The sequence below is a fragment of the Gymnoscopelus braueri genome (assembly GCF_963280865.1).
Source record: "Gymnoscopelus braueri genome assembly, chromosome: 8".
Classification (NCBI taxonomy): domain Eukaryota; kingdom Metazoa; phylum Chordata; class Actinopteri; order Myctophiformes; family Myctophidae; genus Gymnoscopelus; species Gymnoscopelus braueri.
Genome location: NC_137609.1, coordinates 43,015,556 through 43,035,026, shown reverse-complemented (window position 1 = coordinate 43,035,026; position 19,471 = coordinate 43,015,556). Strand labels below are relative to the sequence as shown.

Genomic DNA, 19,471 nt, shown 5'->3' with positions numbered 1-19,471 from the left:
CTACACATTAAAACCTGTGCTGTTGATATTTTAAAAAAAAAGGGGGGGGGGGGGGGGGAGAGACTGATTCCTCCATTACCCTTCAAGTCCCAAAGAATGACTCATTTACTCTTAAAAGGCCCAATCAGTGACCCAAACAATTGGGTAGCCCCACCAAAATTAAAACATAGCCGTAGAGACTAGTTTTTATTCTCCAGGAGGTGAATGACTCAGCTCTCGATTGCAGGACTAACAGACTGTATTTTGTGGTTGAAATAGGTTGTTATGTTGCTAATGTTAGCAAACATTGGGAGTATAACTGAGCTTTCGATTAATCCGATTTCAAATGATCCAACTAAAAATCTAACTCTTTAAGAATGTGAATAGAACCCCAAGTCTCAACAACACTATTTTATGTTTGCCTTTGTTGCAACGAACTCTGCAACGCTAAGAGGCGTAAACAGAGACGGGTGGCTTTGTCAACGAGGCTATCTGGTGGCGCAACATTGTCGTGTCTCACCTCTACTGGCGCCGAGGGGATCTTGAGCTTGGAGAGCGAGGCCTTGCCATTCGCCTTCATCTCTCCCATGGTGCCGCTGTGAGACTGGCCACTGTAGCTTTCCGCCTGCGAGCTCTTGGGCTCCGCTGTCTCCTGACCGTCCATAGGCCGCACATAGGCGGTCGGCTTCTGCAGCATGGAGCTGGGCTTGGACATGAGCGACGGCGGGAAGGCCTGGCTAGAGTGCTGCCCGGTGGGGAAGGACGTGTGGACGCGCGAGGGCGAGTCCCAGTTGGCCTCTCCCCGGTCCCTGGGGGACTTGGAGCGGTAGCGCTGCTCCTTCCCGTGGTGCGCCTCGGCGCCCAGGGAGCCGCCGCGGGAGTGGCCCGCGCCGCCTCCTCCCGAGGAGCCTTTAGCCGGGCTGTTGGTGTGGGACTTGGAGTGCTCGGAACTCCCACTGCGTTTACTCGACTTCTTCTCGCGTCTCTGGCCGCCGCCGCCGCCGGCTCCCTGGCTGCCGAGGCTCGAGTGCTTCTGGGACTGGGAGGAGGACGAGGAGGAGGAGGAGGTGCCGGCAGATGGGGGCCCCACGGGCGTCCACTTGCTGCTCTGGCCGCCCCCGCTGCCACGCTGGTCCCCGCTGAACAACGACTGGCCCGACTTGTCCTCGCCGGCGGACGATGAGCTGCTGGAAGGTTTACCGGTTAGTTTGGGAATGGTCTCCCCTCCGATTGGTTCTTTCATTTCGTCGTAGTTGCCCAGCATGCTCTGGATACGGCTCGATAGTTTGTCTTCCTTGGACTGGAGAGAGAGAGAGAGAGAGAGAGAGAGAGAGAGAGAGAGAGAGGAGGACAGGGTGGTATAAAGGGAAAAGAGAGACGGAGATGAAAACATGAGGGTCACATTGAGAGCATGAGTCAACCTCATGGGTTAATTGCATTCCATCAAAAGCACACATTAACCCTTTGAGACCGGGAACGCATCCGTGTGTCATTTTTTGGTTTCTCTTGGCTATTAAAAAATAGCCGATATACAAGCTCGTAGCACGGCACTATCGGCTATTTTTGAAAAATCATGAAAAGTTGTCCAAATTTGTTTTTTTTTTTGTTTTTTTTGGCGGATATTTGTAACTAAAATCTTTGCTTCTGGGGGTTCCTGGAACTAAATATTTTACAAATATTTGCTTTAAAAATATATATAATCCAAGATTTTGCCACAAATGTTCACGATTTTTGAATAGCCAAAGAAATCTAAAAATGACACGCAAATGCGTTCCGGTCTTAATGGGTTAAGAGATGGAGACCAGGCCATGGTCATGGAAAATAAGCAAAAAAAACGAGCGGCCATGTTCTCCACGTTGAGATTGGACAAAAACATTGAAGGGGAACCAATATCTCCCCTTGTCACGTGAGTTACAGTTAAAACAAACTACGTATTTAAAGATGAAACATATTGTATCGGCTCGGCACACACAGAGACGATTGGCTCATTCAAACTCTGCCAGCCTCCACCTCCCCCCATCTGCGAAAAGGAGATAAAAGGTCTCTCCGTCCAAGAGGTTAATCAATCACTTTGGGGCCAGGAGCACCGGGCCCGACCTGTTGGCTACCAGTCCGTGACAAGAGGTAAACCACCGGCTGAGGAAAGCGATCTAGTTTCACAAAGCCCCCCCGTTTCACCACACCCCCCCAGACCCCTACCCTGTTTGACAGATAGAGACTGTGGGGAGGGAGGAAACACAAGCCGTTATCTGTAGCAGGAAATGTAACTTAGTTGAGCAGTAACACGCCCTGCTGCGATTCCCTCCTGCCAGCGTTTGCCTGGTCTGGTGTGCACGTGTGGCAGGGGGAACACTAAAAGTCTAAGCGAGCACGCACCTAATATCGAGTGCCTTCTCGGGTTGGTGTCACGGGGGCGCGGGTTTTAAGAACGTAGCTCTTATCGATTTACTTGGTTTTGAACGTCTCCGTCAGGCTCTGAAATGTCACGTGAAGAAAGGACCTGCTTTGATGTCATTTCCTGTAGATAAAAAACGGTTGTCTTTTGTGTCTCTGTGTGTGTGTGTGTGTGTGTGTGTGTGTGTGTGTGTGCGTGCGTGCGTGCGTGCGTGTGTGCGTGTGAGTGTGTGCGCGGCTGAGGTACATCTGTATGTATCTAACGCTATAAAAGAAAAAAAAAGTTATTACTCTGCTGCTCTACATCTGTTTAAGTACAGCTGCAGCTGTGTGCACACGGCACAGACCTTTACAGCAGAACACAGTAAACTTCCACTGTCTGGAGCATGACAGACAGACAGACAGGCAGGCAGGCAGGCAGAGAGAGAGAGGGAAAGAGAGAGAAGAGTCAACTCAAGCTTACATAAGTCTCTGGAAACCATCACAAGGAGAGGCATAATGCCATTAGTATTGGAACAGATAGGGTTTCAGTTCTGTTCAGTTAAGTCGTTTTTTTCTTTGTACATGGCCCCTTTAAAAAAAAAAGGTTTACCTCTCAAAAGCAATAAATAGGACCTGAGACAAAGCAAACACTGTAACAATAACCTTCATTCTTCACAGCTCATGACCTATTTTTCCTTTTTTAAACAAGCTCAAATACGTTGAAGCCCATGGCACAGTGGTGTGGCCATGCAGCCTTATTATTATCTGCCTAACAACACCAATTTGCGTGCCAATTCACAATACCGCATCGTGCAGCGTGCCATTGCAGTTTACATCTACGAATGTCCTGAATTTGGCAATGCATGCCATGGCTTACTGGTCAGCACATGTAGCCTTTCTGTGCACTTCTCCCACTTCAAAGTCTACTGCTTACCTTTGACTTTGTTGTGGGCTAAACACACAGAAACACACGAGGCCTGCACTCTACACTCACCTCTGATCCCTTGCCATTCCCGACCTGTCAGGACACATTCTGTGCCGCCTCTTTGATGGCTGGCTCTGGCTGAAGGAGAGGAGGCACTTACCTCTACTCAAATCTGGTTAGCGGCAAAGATTAGACCACTATGGACGACTGAAAATCCTCTTTTACAATTACAATGACTCTGGAGGGGGGTTCTGGCAACGCGAGGGAGACACGGTGGACAACGAGGAGGGAGAGGGAGGGAGGATGGCATGTTTTCTTCTTTTATTTACTGTATGGCGGACACGAATGCAGGACGACGGCAAGTGAGCAGGGCTGCCAAGAAAGTCGACAGAAACTGGTGCTGCACGGGTCAAGTTAAGTCAAACGAATGTCTTATAAACTGCATAGCACCAGTTTGTTCTGGATTTATTGTCAGCACGGAACAGTGACACGTGAAAAACATTCACCTACTTTACCCTAAGGCTAGAATAAGGAGCGATGAGTCAATACTAGCATTAGCATTGCTCACTTAATTCTGAGAACTAGGTTGTGGCTAAAACAATATTATGTGTAAAAGAAGGGCAGGGCAATACAACAACCCAGAAACAACCTTTAACCCATATTCTAGGATGTCACGGACTACCAAGGTGGCACAAAGTCCACCCAGTCCAGCCAAGGAATCTTTACTCAGGGAACATTAAAGGGCAAGACCACTTTGGTAGAGGGCTGGGTTGTGTAGTTACCTTGTCAAAACTCTAAAGGTGGACAAGAAATACAAAATAATTGCTCCATTGATTAGAAATTGATAATTCAAATTATGCTCCTCATTGACCTACATTGTATGGTAAAACAGCTCTCAAAGTCACTCTTTTAGCACGTAAACAAACACAAACAAGGCTGATTCAGACAATATAGAACATCACCAAACCCAGTACTGTTTATGGTTTTAATAAAAATGACAACTTCCTGCTGATTCTACTATCTGAAGATCCGGATCTGTGAATCCAGTCCGGGTTTTCTTCTTAATAAAATTAGCAAAATCAACAGGAAGTTAACATTTTTATTTAAAAAAAAAAACAGTACTGGGTTTTGTGATGTTCTCTATATTGTCTAAATCAGCTTTGTTTGTATTGGTTTATGTGCTAAAAGAGTGACTTTGAGAGCTGTTTTACCGTACAATGCAAGTCAATGAGGAGCATATTTGGAATTATCAATTTCTTGTCCACCTTTGGAGTTACATCATGGCAAGGTAACAACACAACCCAAACCTCTACCAAAGTGTTCTTGCCCTTTAAATGTACATGATATTGTCAGAAAATGATACTGCAGTATTTTTCCCTGAATATCTTAACAATTGCAGTTTGTCCATTTCTTTTCACAGTTTCTCTTTTGTCACTTTTGTGACAAGTTTATGTTTTGTTTTCATGCCTGTGTCGTGTGTCTGCATCTAAATCACAAAAAATGTACTGTGGAAACGATTATCATGACTATAAACGATCAAATCTCTGTTGATCCACACGTTTCTGTGTCATCTTGAGGTCTCAATAGACAGCAAGACGGCAAACAAGAAATGAAAAACAAAGAAAAGAGAGGTAGAGAGAGAGAGAGAGAGAGACAGACAGAGGTGCTGCTTCTATTGATAGTTGTGGCTATGCATTCCCCTTGGGCAGCAGTTTAACTCAACAAATTATAAAGTGGCAACACAGTGGAGACCCACAAACTGCTTCTGCTGACATGTGTTTAAAAAAAGGTGAGAGTGTGATATGGGTCTATGATGGAGGGGGTCATGCCAAAAACACGAATGACACAAGTCACACAGAAACAAAAAGGTATACGCGTTTCCCTCTTCCAGTCATTACTCTCAATCAGTGGTGGAAAAAGTACTCAAATGTTTTACTTAAGTAAAAGTATCAATACTGCAATGTAGAAGTACTCTGTTACAAGTAAAAGTCCGGACTTCAAAATGTACTTGAGTAAAAGTACAAAAGTATTGGTATCAAAATGTACTTAAAAGTTCCAAAAGTAAAAGTACTAAAATGTTTGAAAATAGCAGATCTACAAGCTCACAACGCGTCGCGACGCGTTGTGAGCTTGTAGATCGGCTATTTTCAAATAGCCTAAGTATAAAATAGGGCTGAAGTGGTTAATGTATGTTTTATAATGTAATAATTTATATCTACAAAGTAACTAGTAACTAAAGTTTTCAAATAATTGTAGTGGAGTAAAAGTACATTATTTGCCTCTGATATGTAGTGGAGTAGAAGTAAAAGTATAGACAATTGGAAATACTCCAGTAAAGTAAAAGTAGCTCAAAATTGTCCTTAAGTACAGTACTTGAGTAATTGTACTTAGTTACTTTCCACCACTGCTCTCAATCTCACACAAGCAAATGCTACCTTGGCTTCAGGAGTGATTGACTTATCATTAAAACATAACCACTTAACCATGCTATATACTGCATTGTACGTCAAATAGCGTAAATAGCCAATCTACAAGCTCAAAATGCGTCACAATGTGTTGTGAGATTGTACATCTGCTATTTTTTGGCGAATGTTTGCCTATTTGCACACAAAGTTCATCTATTATGACAAGCCCAGAGAAGAGGGACACTATTAAGCGTTACAAGTCTTCACGTTACATTGACCAGTAAACTAGGATCCAGCCAGTAAGTTGTGATGGTTCCGTTTCTCAGAAACGCTCACGTTTTATAAAAAAAACCCAAAACAAAAACAAAGCAAAACACATGACTTACAACTTTGTAGGGTTCAGGAAAGAGAGGTGAGTTTGCTGGAAAGGCCTCTCCACCACCTTGCTGGATTTCTTGATTTCGCCTCTCTCGTTCTTTCATTCGGAGCACATTCCGGTCCTCACGGTTCATGTTGCTAACAACGAAGAAACACAAGTGTGAGTCAGCACAGGGGGGAAATAAGAGATAATACATAAAACTTCCCTTGCTTCCCTCCCTTCTTTTTCTTTCCTTCTCCTTGGCATTTTTATACTTCAGTTCAGACAGGAGAGTGCAGAGAGACCGAGAGAGACATGCAAGACAAGACGTTGGGTCAAACCCGGGTCCATGTACAGTTATGTCCACAAAAACAATAAACATGACTTTTCAGGATTTGTGGAACCTTCCATTCCACATGGCGACATGTCATACTGTCATTAACAGCAGCGAGTCTTTGCACAAACCAGCTGAGCCACCAGGCACCCCTAGACAGAGGTGGAAAAAGTACTCATATGTTTTACTTAAAGGGATACTTCACTTTCAAATAAAATAAACATTAAAAAAAATGAAAGAAGTTATGGCAAAATAAAGGCCCCCTCACGCATTAGACTGTCCTACTAATGTGTGAGGGGGCCTTTATTTTATTTTAAATGTTTATTTTATTTGAAAGTGAAGTATCCCTTTAAGTAAAAGTATCAATACTGCAATGTAGAAGTACTCAGTTACAAGTAAAGGTCTGGAATTCAAAATGTACTTGAGTAAAAGTACAAAAGTATTGGTATCAAAATGTACTTCAAGTATCAAAAGTAAAAGTACTAACATGTGTGAAAATAGCAGATCTACAAGCCCACAACGCGTCGCGATGCGACGCGTTGTGAGCTTGTAGATCTGCTATTTTCAAATAGCCTTATGTATAAAATAGGGCTAAAGTGGTTCATGTATGTTTCATAATATCATAATTTATGTCTGAAAAGTAACTAAAGTTTTCAAATAATTGTAGTGGAGTAAAAGTACAATATTTGCCTCTGAGATGTAGTGGAGTAGAAGTAAAAGTATTGGAAATTGGAAATACTCAAAGTAAAAAATACCTCAAAATTGTACTTAAGCATAGTACTTAAGTAAATGTACTTCGTTACTTTCCACCACTGCCCCTAGACAACAGCTTTTTTATCCTACAGGTAGGAAAAAAAACAACACAACACAATAGGGAGGCTAAAATTATCTAATCACTAAAAAGCACTTTAGAGAGAAAGTGGCAGTTCACGCTGAATGAATTGTGAATTGGCAGATTACACAGAGATGACTCATCCGGCCCATCAAAAAAACTGAACCAAATCAAATGACATCTGAAATAGATTAAATGAGCCCTTAGGCTACGTGGCTTCCAAGTAGGCCTAATGAAAAATAGCTTTGTGTTTCCATTCCTGATGCTACGTCCCAGTTTTTCAAAGGTAAGACCGACTTGTATCGCAGCGGTTTATGGTGCTACATTAAAAAAAGGTTAGGTGTCTAGTTTCCAAGGAGTATTAAAAAACATCTTTCCTCAAACAGCTGTGGCTGTTTATGTAAGATTGTGTGCAGGTACAAAGGGCTAAGTGTCACAGTTACTGACAGGACCGTTAACATAATTTACAGAGACCCCGTGGATAACCTGTACCGGAGGAATCCTGGTGACAACCTGTGGACATAGTAGCCTGAAAACAGGCTCGTCTGCATACTGTGCGGCCGCCTACACACGTTATCACTGCATGCTGGTCTCATTTGTTTTTCGAGCTTTTATGCTTTTGTAAGCCTTTTCATAGCCTTTACAAGCAGTGGTGGAAAAAGTAACTCAAATGTTTTACTTAGTAGCAATACCACCATATAAAAAAAATACTCTGTTACAAGTAAAAGGCCCTGTGTTCAAAATGTTATTTGAGTAAAAGTACAGTACAAGTTAAATTACTACAATGTTTGAAAATAGCTGATCTACAAGCTCACAACGCGTCGCAATGCGACGCATTGTGAGCTTGCAGATCTGCTATTTTCAAATATCCTATGTATAAAATAGGGCTAAAGTGGTTAATTTATGATTTATAATATAATCATTTATATCCGCAAAGTAACTAAAGTTTTCAAATAATTGTAGTGGAGTAAAAGTATAATATTTGCCTCTGAGATGTAGTGGAGTAGAAGTTAAAGTGTAGACAATTGGAAATACTCCAGTAAAGTAAAAAATACCCAAAAGAATAACTTGAGTACAGTACTTGAGTAAATGTACTTAGTTACTTTACACCACTGCTTACAACACAACAAATAACTCCTTCCCCACATCTTTCTATATACTAATGTGTCGCATAATTGTATTTAATGGAGTCAAACCTGTACTGTCATGATCTCTGCAGATGCTGTGCTTACTGCGCTGTGCAAATGTCTAGCCTCAGTAAACTCATTTCAATGGGAATTGTGAGATATGATGGTTTAATGGTTTAATTACGGAGTTTACTTTAGATGATACGACGCTCACACTTGTTGCACTGAAAGCATGCTACGCAGTCAGAAGGGAACGCTAGTTGGGGAAATCAATAGAAGACATAATTAGGTGCAATTAACCTCTTAAACCCTATATACTTTGTTGTACGACGAATAGCTAAAATAGCTATTCGTCGCATGCGACGCGTTGTGAGTAGGGATGGCCAACCGGTAACCGTTCACCGTTAACCGACCGTTAAGCGGCCACTGATTAATACTAACGACTAACGATTAATCGTAAAAAAAAAATGTTTTTTAATTGTTTTTTGGCCAAGTCTACACCTGTAACCACACGTAACTTCCACTTTCTTCTTCTTCTTCCTCGTTTTTGTATTGGTATTGTTTGTGTTGGAGCGCCTCAGTGCGGCTGCAGAGTTCATGTGCAACCTCTTCCAGAGAGAGATAGAGACACTAGAAACTCTGCTGGAGACACAAAACAAACTGTGTAGACTTGGCCCTTTGAAATAAAATGTATTTTGGCCCTTAAAAAAAAAAAAAAAAGGGGGGGGGGTTTTTTACATTTTTTTTTTCTTAACGGTTATCGATTAATTAATCGGTAAGGCCTAACGGTAACCGGTTAATAAAATGTCTCCATTTGGCCAACCCTAGTTGTGAGCCGTTAAGACTTACCATTTTTGCAATTGGGCAGTGGTGGATAAAGTACTCACATTTTTTACTTAAGTAAAAATAATCAATACTGCAAGAGAAATAGAAATACTCTGTTACAAGTAAAAAGTCCGGAATTCAAAATGTACTTGAGTAAAAATACAAAAGTTTTGGCATCTAAATAGCCAAAGTCTAAATAGGGTTAATGTATGTTTTGTAATAATAATAAAAATCTACAAAGTAACTAGTAACTAAGTTTTCAAATTATTGTAGTGGAGTAAAAGTACAATATTTGCCTCTGAGATGTAGTGGAGTAGAAGTAAAAGTACTGAAAATTGGAAATACTCCATTAAAGTAAAAATAAAATACCTCAAAATTGTACTTAAGTACACTAGTACATTTACACTACACCACTGCAATTGGGTGAAAGTGGTTAATAAATCTACTGCAATCAAATCATACAATCACAAAATCACCAACAGCAAACATGGTGAGTGGTGACGGGTAAATACCTGCACGTGCGTGGATAAAAAAAAAACAGAGCAAGCCTTCGTTGTCTGTGTGTGCGCAGTATGAGTGCCCAATCAGAAAACTAAAAAACATGTCCATTATTCATGTCTTTCTTCTCACAAGTTGTTGTTACAGGCAGGGCTGTGTGGATTTTCACTACCCATGAAGAACACAACGTCACATGTGACTAAACACTCACTGCCAGTACTACTTCCAGAACTGGAAATATACCAGTTTGTCACCGTTCATGACAGTAATGGGACACATTCCAAGAAAAACATTCCGCGGTTAACCACTTCAAAAACAGCGAAAGTAAGTACACCTATGTTAAAAGTGTCTGTTTTGAGTAATGAAAGCAGTGGACTTGAGGTCCTTGATTGTAACAGACAGGAGAAGCCAGTTACATAAAAAGAAGAGGAGAAAAAAAAATCACCTACTCAAGCCTGACGCCTCACAGTTAGGCCTTGTAGGCCTCAGGCACTGAAAAAAGTCCAACAATGATTTAAAGACTGTTGACAGAGTAAGATTATGGCAGCACCCACCCAACCGCCTCCTCTATTTTAAACAACTCCTCACTCGCGTGTATACGTGTACATGTATGTCTTTACCCGGCTAGGCCCGAGACAAAAAAAAAACAACAAAACAAAAACACACGCCTGTAAACTACACAAACAACAAACCAGTGATGTGAAAATGTTTTACTTAAGTAAAAGTATCAATACTGCAATGTAGAAGTCCAGTCCAGAATTAAACATTTACAAAAAGTAGTATTGGTATCAAAATGTACTGTGTAAGTAAAAGTACAAAAATGTTTGAAAATAGCAGATCTACAAGATGTGACGCGTTGTGAACTTGTAGATCGGCTATTTTCAAATAGCCTAGGTATAAAATAGGGCTAAAGGGGTTAATGCATGTTTTATAATATAATCATTTCTATAATCACATCTGCAAAGTAACTAAAGTTTTCAAATAATTGTAGTGGAGTAAAAGTACAAAATTTGCCTCTGAGATGTAGCAGAGTAGAAGTAAAAGTACTGAAAACTGGAAATACTCCTGTAAAGTAAAAGTACCTCACAATTGTACTTAAGTACAGTACTTGAGTAAATGTACTTAGTTACTTTCCACCACTGCAACAAACTAGTCTCTCTGCATTCTCAAAATGAGGACAAAGATTTGCACAACTCAACGGTGCGTTATCTAAAGGCAACTCCGCACCAAACAGACTCGTCCAGACTATTGCAGACTACTCCAGACTGCAACAGACTGGTATTCGGTTGGCAAAAGTTACCATTTAAGTCTGTCAGCCGACTGGCCATTCATGTGCTAATTTGACTTTTAGCGTGCCAGCGTTGCCAGGTCTGCTTATTATAAGCGACTTTGGGCTTGTTTCCCTGCAAAGCCACTTAGGGATGTTCCCAGCGTTTTTTCTTCACTGACGTGCAGTGGTGTAAAGTAACTAGTACATTTACTCAAGTACTGTACTTAAGTACAATTTTGAGGTACTTTTACTTTACTGGAGTATTTCCAATTGTCTATACTTGTACTCCACAACAATTATTTGAAATGTTTAGTTACTAGTTACTTTGCAGATATAAATCATTATGAAACATACATTAACCACTTTAGCCCTATTTTGTACCTATAAGCTATTTGAAAATAGCAGATCTACAAGCTCACAACGTGTTGCGATGCACGCGTTCTGAGCTTGTAGATCTGCTATTTTCAAACATTTTTGTACTTTTACTTTTGGTACTTTAAGTACATTTTTATACCAATACTTTAGTACTTTTACTCAAGTAAATGTTGAATTCCGGACTTTTACTTGTAACAGACTCAGAGTACATCTATTGCATTCAAGCCTGGAATTTCGTCATTTTAGGGGCAAGGCCACTTGGCCTTTGGTGTTGTAATTTTTTGGAGGGCACAAAGGCCCTGCCCGGCCTTCCTGCCAGGGCAGGAAGGCCATCCAAAAAATAATAACGATTTTTAAGTCCAAAAATGATTTTTAAGTCCACGGAAATAATGCATTTAACTTGAAGGTTAAGGATGATTGTATTTTAATATATTATAAGAATAGTATAACTATCTGTGAAATATTACCCATTTATTTCACAAAATAATGTGTTGGCAAATGACCAATATTTAGTTATATAGGTCTCAATATGTCACATTCAGCCCTGGACTTCACTGACTGAAGTAGGGGTCACATTAATCACATTAGATTCACAGAATGTATTTTACCCACAAGTTATTTTCATTCAAATGAAATGTGAATGAACTTGCACTAATAATGACTTTAGTTGATTTTTCACTCTTTAAAATATAGTATTTCTTAATTATTAATAATTACTGCTTGTAGATTGGCTATTTTCACGATTTTAAATTGTTTTTAAATAATAATAAAAAAAAGGAACATACAAGATTTCCACCCGACAGCCATAATATATAGCCAATATATGGTTCTGTATCAGTATATGAGTCCGTTTTTGAAGATTTCATTCTAATTGGCTACTATGCCTGAATATGAATTTCATGAGCCTGGGTAGGTCACCCTGGCTTGGCGGAGATATGCCCTGTAGCACACTCCGCACAGCAGCAGCAGCAGCAGGTGAAAGCAATTCACTTAATTGCTCGTTCTCTCTCCCTCTTTCCGTCTCCTCAATCTCTCGCTCGCTCTTTCTCTCTCAATCTTTCACTCTCCCTTTTTTCTCTCCCTCTCTCTGCCGCTTTTTACCTCTCTCTCTCTCTCTCTCTCAATCTTTCACTCTCCCTTTTTTCTCTCCCTCTCTCTGCCGCTTTTTACCTCTCTCTCTCTCTCTCAATCTTTCACTCTCCCTTTTTTCTCTCCCTCTCTCTGCCGCTTTTTATCTCTCTCTCTCTCTCTCTTTCTCTGTCACTATCTCCCTGCTTTACGAGCCTATTCATGCAATGCTTGAACTCCCACTCAGAAGGACATGTTTACATACTTGCGCATTACATATTTATACATAAACACGGATGCATGTGACTCCGTCACTGGACAAATTTACACACCTGCTCCCAATCACCACAGCGCAAAAGTAGGGCAAATCAATCAATCTCTCTCTCTCTGGGAGCAACAACAAGAAACAGTGAATGTAGGTTTTCATAGACATGGTCGCTTGTTTCTCTCACATAATCTGGCAACACCGACAGCCCTCTGTTGTCACTGCCACTGCGCTACCAGTCGGCTAAAAAGCTGAACATGTTCGGTCGGCTCTGGGTCGGCCGAAAAGGTCCCGACGGACCCCCCGACGGACCCCTAACCGACTGGCCGACGCTTCCCGAAGCCAATTCGGCCCAAAATCGGGCTGACTCAGATTGGTCTGGAGAGGGCTTAACCAGTGTCAATCAGCTCTGCCAATAAAATTGTAAGTTTGTGCTTCTTTCAAGAATACACGGGTTAACCAAGTTAAACACTGCTATCGACAGAAAGCACACCATTTCCAAGTTCTTTTCAATTTCAGGCTGGGCTATCTGTACGCGTATCAAAGTGTAAATACACATTTCTCAACCAGCCTTTATAGCTAGCCCATGGTCTGTTTTACATCAACAACAATCCCCAGCCATGAGTCATTCCTTGAGGAACCAACGTGATGCTTGAATCCTATAGCAAGACTCCATTAAAGCCAAACCCCAGGAAGCCACTGAAGCCATAACCGCGGCCTGTGTGAGGCAGCTGGGACCCACCATTAACTGCGTTTTAAGACAAGATAACTGTTGAGAGACTGTACTTATATTTCGCTCATTGACTGTTGACAGATTGTACTTATATTTGTCCAGATAGTGACTGTTGAAGGTCAGTTACTTGACAGACCGTATGCTGTATATATACACTCGTTTTCATATTTACTGTTGATTGGCTACACACCTATCCGTTCTCATTATTCATTGTTTAGTCTGTAAATATATTCATTCATTCACACACATTCTGTGTTGATAAACTGTTAACAGGCTGTGCATATATCCACCCCTATACTCATTATTTTGTACATATATTCATACATACGATATTCAATGGTGATAGATGGATGGATGTATATTCAATTATATATTCACTGTACATTTATATTTATTAATAGACTAATATGCTCACTCATTCAGTGATATAGTGCAGGGCCATCAGCTCAGTATTTTATTTGTATTATTATTCATCTTGGCTTTGTTTTTGACCCTTACTCTTATCTCATTGCTGTTATGACACCTGAAGTTCCCTCTGGGATCAATAAAGGTTTATGTTTATGTTATACATTATCGTAACAGGGGAGGTGTAAAAAATCCATCATCTGAAAATACATTATCATCATCAGCATCATACATATCATCTCTGGAGGTTCTCATATTGGTCCTTGCAGAGTAACGTACATCTTATGTAAAAAAGAAAAAAAGCATGAGTGACCAGAGAAAAAAGGAAGGGAAAAAAGAAGGCCACTACACCTCAGCTAACCACGTTTTACATACTACTGACAACTAAGCTCTCTACTTAACAAGCTGGGCGGGTAATAAACAACAGGCACATGCTAGTAATGTTGGCGGTGACTAGTAATTTCTCTCTCTCTCTACCCACCACTTTGACAGTTCCCACCGGAGCAGCCCTCGAATAAAGACATTCTTAGTCGACCAACAGGGATTTGACGACTAATTTAATCGTTGATTTAATCGTCAAATCTGTTTCATGCAGAGAGAGACCAGCCTTTTCAGGTTGGTGATTGAGAAGAACTTTGCATTCTAATGCTGATTTCACAACAGCTACTGGATATTGAAAGGAGAATAAAAGGGTTACATCTAGAGTTTACAAGAGATGTGCATGGAGGGGGGAAAAAGCATAAAATACGAGCATAAAAACAGCCTTGGTCAAGTATGACCAAACCACCTGATTAATTAATTATGAAGGGACAGCCCTGGCGAATAACACGTCATTTAGCGATCCGGGTTTGTTTGAAATAACGCTACCAGTAATTAAAATTGGTCTCCACTCTCCAGCCCTGGAAACAGCGCTCAAGCGTAATTATTCTATCTAGACGAACAATGGAAACCTGAATGATGACAAAGCAGTAGGGGTTTAATTACTCTTGTAGTGTTTGTTGATGCAAACAAGCCTATTAGTAGCAGCCCCCATGCCTGAGTGGGACTGTAGATGTCAAAGGTGGCTGTTAGCGCCTTGAACCATCAAATGCACTCCTTTGTAAAAACACTCCTCCTGTCCTTTCAGTCCACTTTAAATGAGCTGCACTGCAGAACAAGAGGTTACTCCTTGACATAACGGTTGTCAGATGAGAGGTTTCCATCTGCTCCAACTGTGGGTGGTGGTTTCAGGGAAACTCTCAGCAAGGTGAGGTTCCAGTGAAACCACAGTTGGGTTTAACTGGAACTTAGCATATGATGTTGGGCACATGAGTTTCCTTTTGCACAGCCCTTTTCAATGATTTTTGTGCTTGATCAAAGTCAGAATCACTTTTCCTGGGTAAGTACAATGCAAAGTAGTTTATTTTGGGGACACTGGCGTAAAAATGCAATATTTACTTCCCTATGATCAGATGGTTTGGACTGGGTATAACCAAATCAACAGTCAAAAAGAAAAAAAGTTATTTTGAGGGGGGGAAACTATATATCACGCTCACCTCACACATAGGGGTGTAAAGGAACAGCGCTTTAAGTCATACTGTGTAACATTCATTTTAGTAGTCTGTTTTAAGCGAGACCCTTTGTCGCTCCATTGTCATTATAGCGTTTGATATGGAAGAAAAGCTGTAAAAGGAATGCTGCAGTGCCCTGCAGCCGATGATATTTTGGAAAGCAACAAGTTGTCCGAAAATAGTATCATTATTATTTTTAAGATATTTTCTTTTAGGCTTTTTTTATGCCATTATTGATAGTATACAGTAGTAGAGGTTCTGGCCGCTATGCGGCCCTCACAGCTAGTAACCTGGCCCTCACATCTAGTAGCCTAGAATGTCGAGGTCGGGACCACCAGCGAATGCTTCGCGGGGGTCCAGACGCTCTGCTCCGTTGTAATAGCCGGGATGTGCGTTCTCTCCCACAGCCATGAGAAGCTGTTTGAGCTAAGCTATGTGTGCTAACAACACAACCTGGACTCGATGCATGCGCAGTTTGACATCAACTGCGTTATACTCCCGACCTGTGGGAGGCAGAAAAGTGCTGTAAGGCATCCAGTGTGGCGGAAAGTACATGAAGGATAGAATTGTTGAATTATGGGTGAAATAACGAATACAAATGTATACTGAACAATTAAAAGTACACTATCCAAATGCGACAGGCATGATCAATTTTTAGGCGATATGTGTGTAGGCAATTGGACACGTGGTCTGCTAGAACATAGCAGAAACAAAAGGGTCCTACCAGAATGACCCGGAAGTACAACCACTACGCGACTGTAAATATAGATATAGACAGGAAATGGGGAGAGAGAGAGGGGGAGTGACACGGAGCAAAGGTCATAGGGATCGGGACTTGACCCCGTGACACGCTGTCGCGCTGCATTGGAGCCTAAGTGCTCGGACCGCTAGGCCAGCGGTCGGGGCCCGAAATAGTATTACTAACTGTAAAATACATAAATGAATACATTTCCAATGCCTACGTCATTTTGGCGCAAGTGTAGTCAAAACATACATTTGTGGAATTGTTATTGTATGGTATTGAAAAATATACCTGTGAAAGATTATATATTTTAAAAAGAAAGTTACAGTATGACTTTAAGAGTAAGACATCATGGATCTTGCCTTCGACCTACTCAGAATCAGTCATTTGAGAAACAAGATGAATCCAAGGCTAACGTCCAATGAAACGTCCTGTCCCTGGCTAAATGTTATTTTTAAGTCATTTCATCACCCTCAAATAGCATGGAGCTAGAACTCCTGGCTTCCATTCAAACCAGGTATGAGTACAGTAGTGTCACTAGTACAAGGCAAATATCAAAACAGCAGGCAACTGGCAAAACAGCCATTAGCAGTGACTTACTTTTAGTCATTAAATAAATCAATACCACAGGCAGAACTGCTAAACCATCTGTTTGGATTGTAGGCCCCAAAGCCCATCCAACACAGAACACTTCAGCCATGTTTAGCCAAACCAGCTCTTACCTCCCATGTCTTCACTTGATCAACTTTTCATGAGACTAATTCAGTAATGTTACGATACTCATTTACCGTCAATGTGTTTCAGGCCTTGCTTAGTTTACAGTAATGATTCCCACTACAGGGGAAAAGGTCAAAGTCTGTGGAGGTTTAAAAGGCAGTACAACGCTGCCTGTAGCTATGCTAATCTGCTAACCTCTCTGCTTCACCCTCACAATATACGATTTAAAACACAAACAAGCCACGTCTTCAGCCCAAGCAAAAAAAGAACAGAAAGGAAGGAAGACGGAACTGATGGTTATCTTAGTACCATAAATACAGGGCAGTGTTTCAAGCCAACAGGCATATCTTTTTAAAGCACCCCCCCCCCCCCCCCCCAAACAACTTAGGACATCGAAAGCCTGATCACTGTTCTTTAAAAATAATTAAGTCAACCACTAATACACCACAGAGGAGAGACAACTAAGAGAAATAAGTGAAGCACTCAACTAGTTGTGCATTTCTTACCCTGACTGAGAGGCCATGGCCCCAACCAGTGAAACATTGGAAGGAGAGGGGGGGGGGGGGGGGGGTCAGAGTAGCTGTCGGGGAAGTGTTCTCGTCATGGTCTGTTGTGTCAGCTCGCTTTCGTGTCTCAACCGTCTTCTCCAGTAACAGAACGGCCCTCTTCTAGCTGTCGATTTACAGTTCCAAGCTCCAAAGTGCAGTTTCTTTACTCTATTTCGACGGCACAGTGTAATTTCCTTGGAGTGGAGACAAATCTGACTTAGAGAGGGGAGGTGCCTGCATGTTCTAGGAGGTGCCTGCTTGTTCTAGGGAGATACCAAGTCAGCAAACAGAGAGAGGGTGGTGTGTGTGTGTGTGGAGGGGGGGGTTGCTGCAGGCAGGGAGGGGTACAATAGGTGAAGTCAGAGGAGCCAGAGCCTTTTGTTTCCATTTGAGTGAATGCGTGATGATAAGTACGTGGGGGGTAAAGCCTAGGTGAAAAGAGAGAGGCCGAAAGTGCAACCAAAAAAAAAAGTGTGACTGAATGAATAATAAAGAGGAGACGCTTGTACAAGAGAGAAAACAAATTGGCTTGTTTCCCTCTCCAATAGGAGCACAGGTGACAGACACACAATCTCACTGTTCACACAAATCTGGGCTGAATGTGGTAATAAAATAGCAATGTTCTTTCATTGTTTAATCAAGGATGCAAATTAATCCATTCATTCATTCATTGATTATGCAAAAGGCCCGCTGAACCAAAATGCTAAAGCGCTGCACTGCAGCAGGAAAATGACGATGGCTCATTATTTTATGACAAACGTTAACTAATTTATCTGGCTGCTACTTGCATCTATAACTTTAACACAAAGAAAGGACAGTTGAGGAAATTAAAACTCCCTGTCGACAAACAACTCCCATGATGAATTAGTTTCTACGAGGCTCATTAAAGAGAGCGTCTTGAGGAAAGAGAAACCCCAGCTCGCTGCTTACACAGGGGAGGGCGGGGGGGGAGACGATGAACCGATGTCACCTCTCACTAAAAATGGAACGGTCCGCCTCGTTCCATAAAAGGAGATGTTATTTTATACCGTGGAGCCTCTCCTCCTTGTGATGTCACTGCCCTCAGGACGGCCCAGCCAACCAGGGCCCGTCTTACCGTCAACATCCTCCCTCCCCCACTATGCCCCGAGCACAGGGCACAACACCAGTGGAGTCTTTTAAAGAGACACTGCAACATTTTTCCCAACAGGACAAGTGGGAGGAAACGTACAACTACAGGTTGTTGTTAACAAACAGGAGACATTTTCATCAGCTATGTGATGACACACACAGACAATGTGTGTATTGCAAGGCGCCTGTATTCCACTTTAAAAGGCCTGCAAAAGGGAGATTTCATTAATAGGCCAGATTTTACAAGGGTGTGTCATCTAAATAGAAATTGTTTAAGGATTTTTAGAGGCTATTTTAAAAAGACACTGGGCAGAATGTGGACCATTAAATACATTAAAATAAATTCATAGGTTTTTCCTGAGAGATAAGGAAAGCACATAATGTAATAAAAGTACGTGATTAAGTAAATGTGTATAAAATATATGATTACTTTCCTAGCTTGAAGTCTCCCCTTTCTTTCACACCATACTTATCTGATTTAAAAAATGTCAACTTTCATAGAGTACAAAATAAATAAATACGTTCTCTCTCTAAGAGAACATGACAAAGAAAAAACAACATGAAACTAAGGTTTACCAGATCCCCAGGGCTCATTACATTATCTCCTCCTTTTTTTCCCTCTTACGCTGTCCCTTCACCAAAAATAGCCGATCTACAAGCTCACAACGTTGCAGCTGTGGTAGATCTGCTATTTTTGCCCCCAGAATATGGACGCTAGGGTTCATGTGGTTAAATTAATATCTCTTGACACCTTAAGATCATCCAATTAAATACGGCAGTAGCAATATAAAAAACTAATCAGTACCCGTCTATGATAATGAAAACACTGAGGCTACATTTTTTTAAAGAAAATAAAAAATTGAGGAAAATAATCTGTACTTGCATCGTCAAGCGGAAATCTGACAAGTCCCAACAAAAACAAAACCCCAATGCCTCCCAGTTAAAATGACAACACACCTTCCTTTCATGATCCACTCCACTCTAAACCTCAACCCAGGCTGATGTAACAGGGCTAACGTAATAGGACAT

The 19,471-nt window shown here is 41.4% G+C and overlaps 1 protein-coding gene across 6 annotated transcripts in view; it reads right to left on the bottom strand.

Annotated features, from left to right (window-relative positions):
- Positions 1 to 19,471, bottom strand: part of aff4 (AF4/FMR2 family, member 4) — a 51,577-nt gene that overhangs the window by 23,078 nt on the left and 9,028 nt on the right. For 3 of the 6 annotated variants that reach the window (XM_080436415.1, XM_080436416.1, XM_080436418.1), the window contains exons 1-3: positions 17,291 to 17,527; positions 6,072 to 6,201; positions 500 to 1,279 (exon numbers count right to left, since the gene is read on the bottom strand). In XM_080436415.1, the coding sequence (XP_080292541.1) occupies positions 500 to 1,279; positions 6,072 to 6,201; positions 17,291 to 17,307 (927 nt within the window). In that variant the 5' untranslated portion in view covers positions 17,308 to 17,527. Of the gene's footprint in view, positions 1 to 499; positions 1,280 to 6,071; positions 6,202 to 17,290; positions 17,528 to 19,471 lie in introns of those variants that run through there. The other 3 variants (XM_080436417.1, XM_080436420.1, XM_080436419.1) reach the window with 3 other exon arrangements.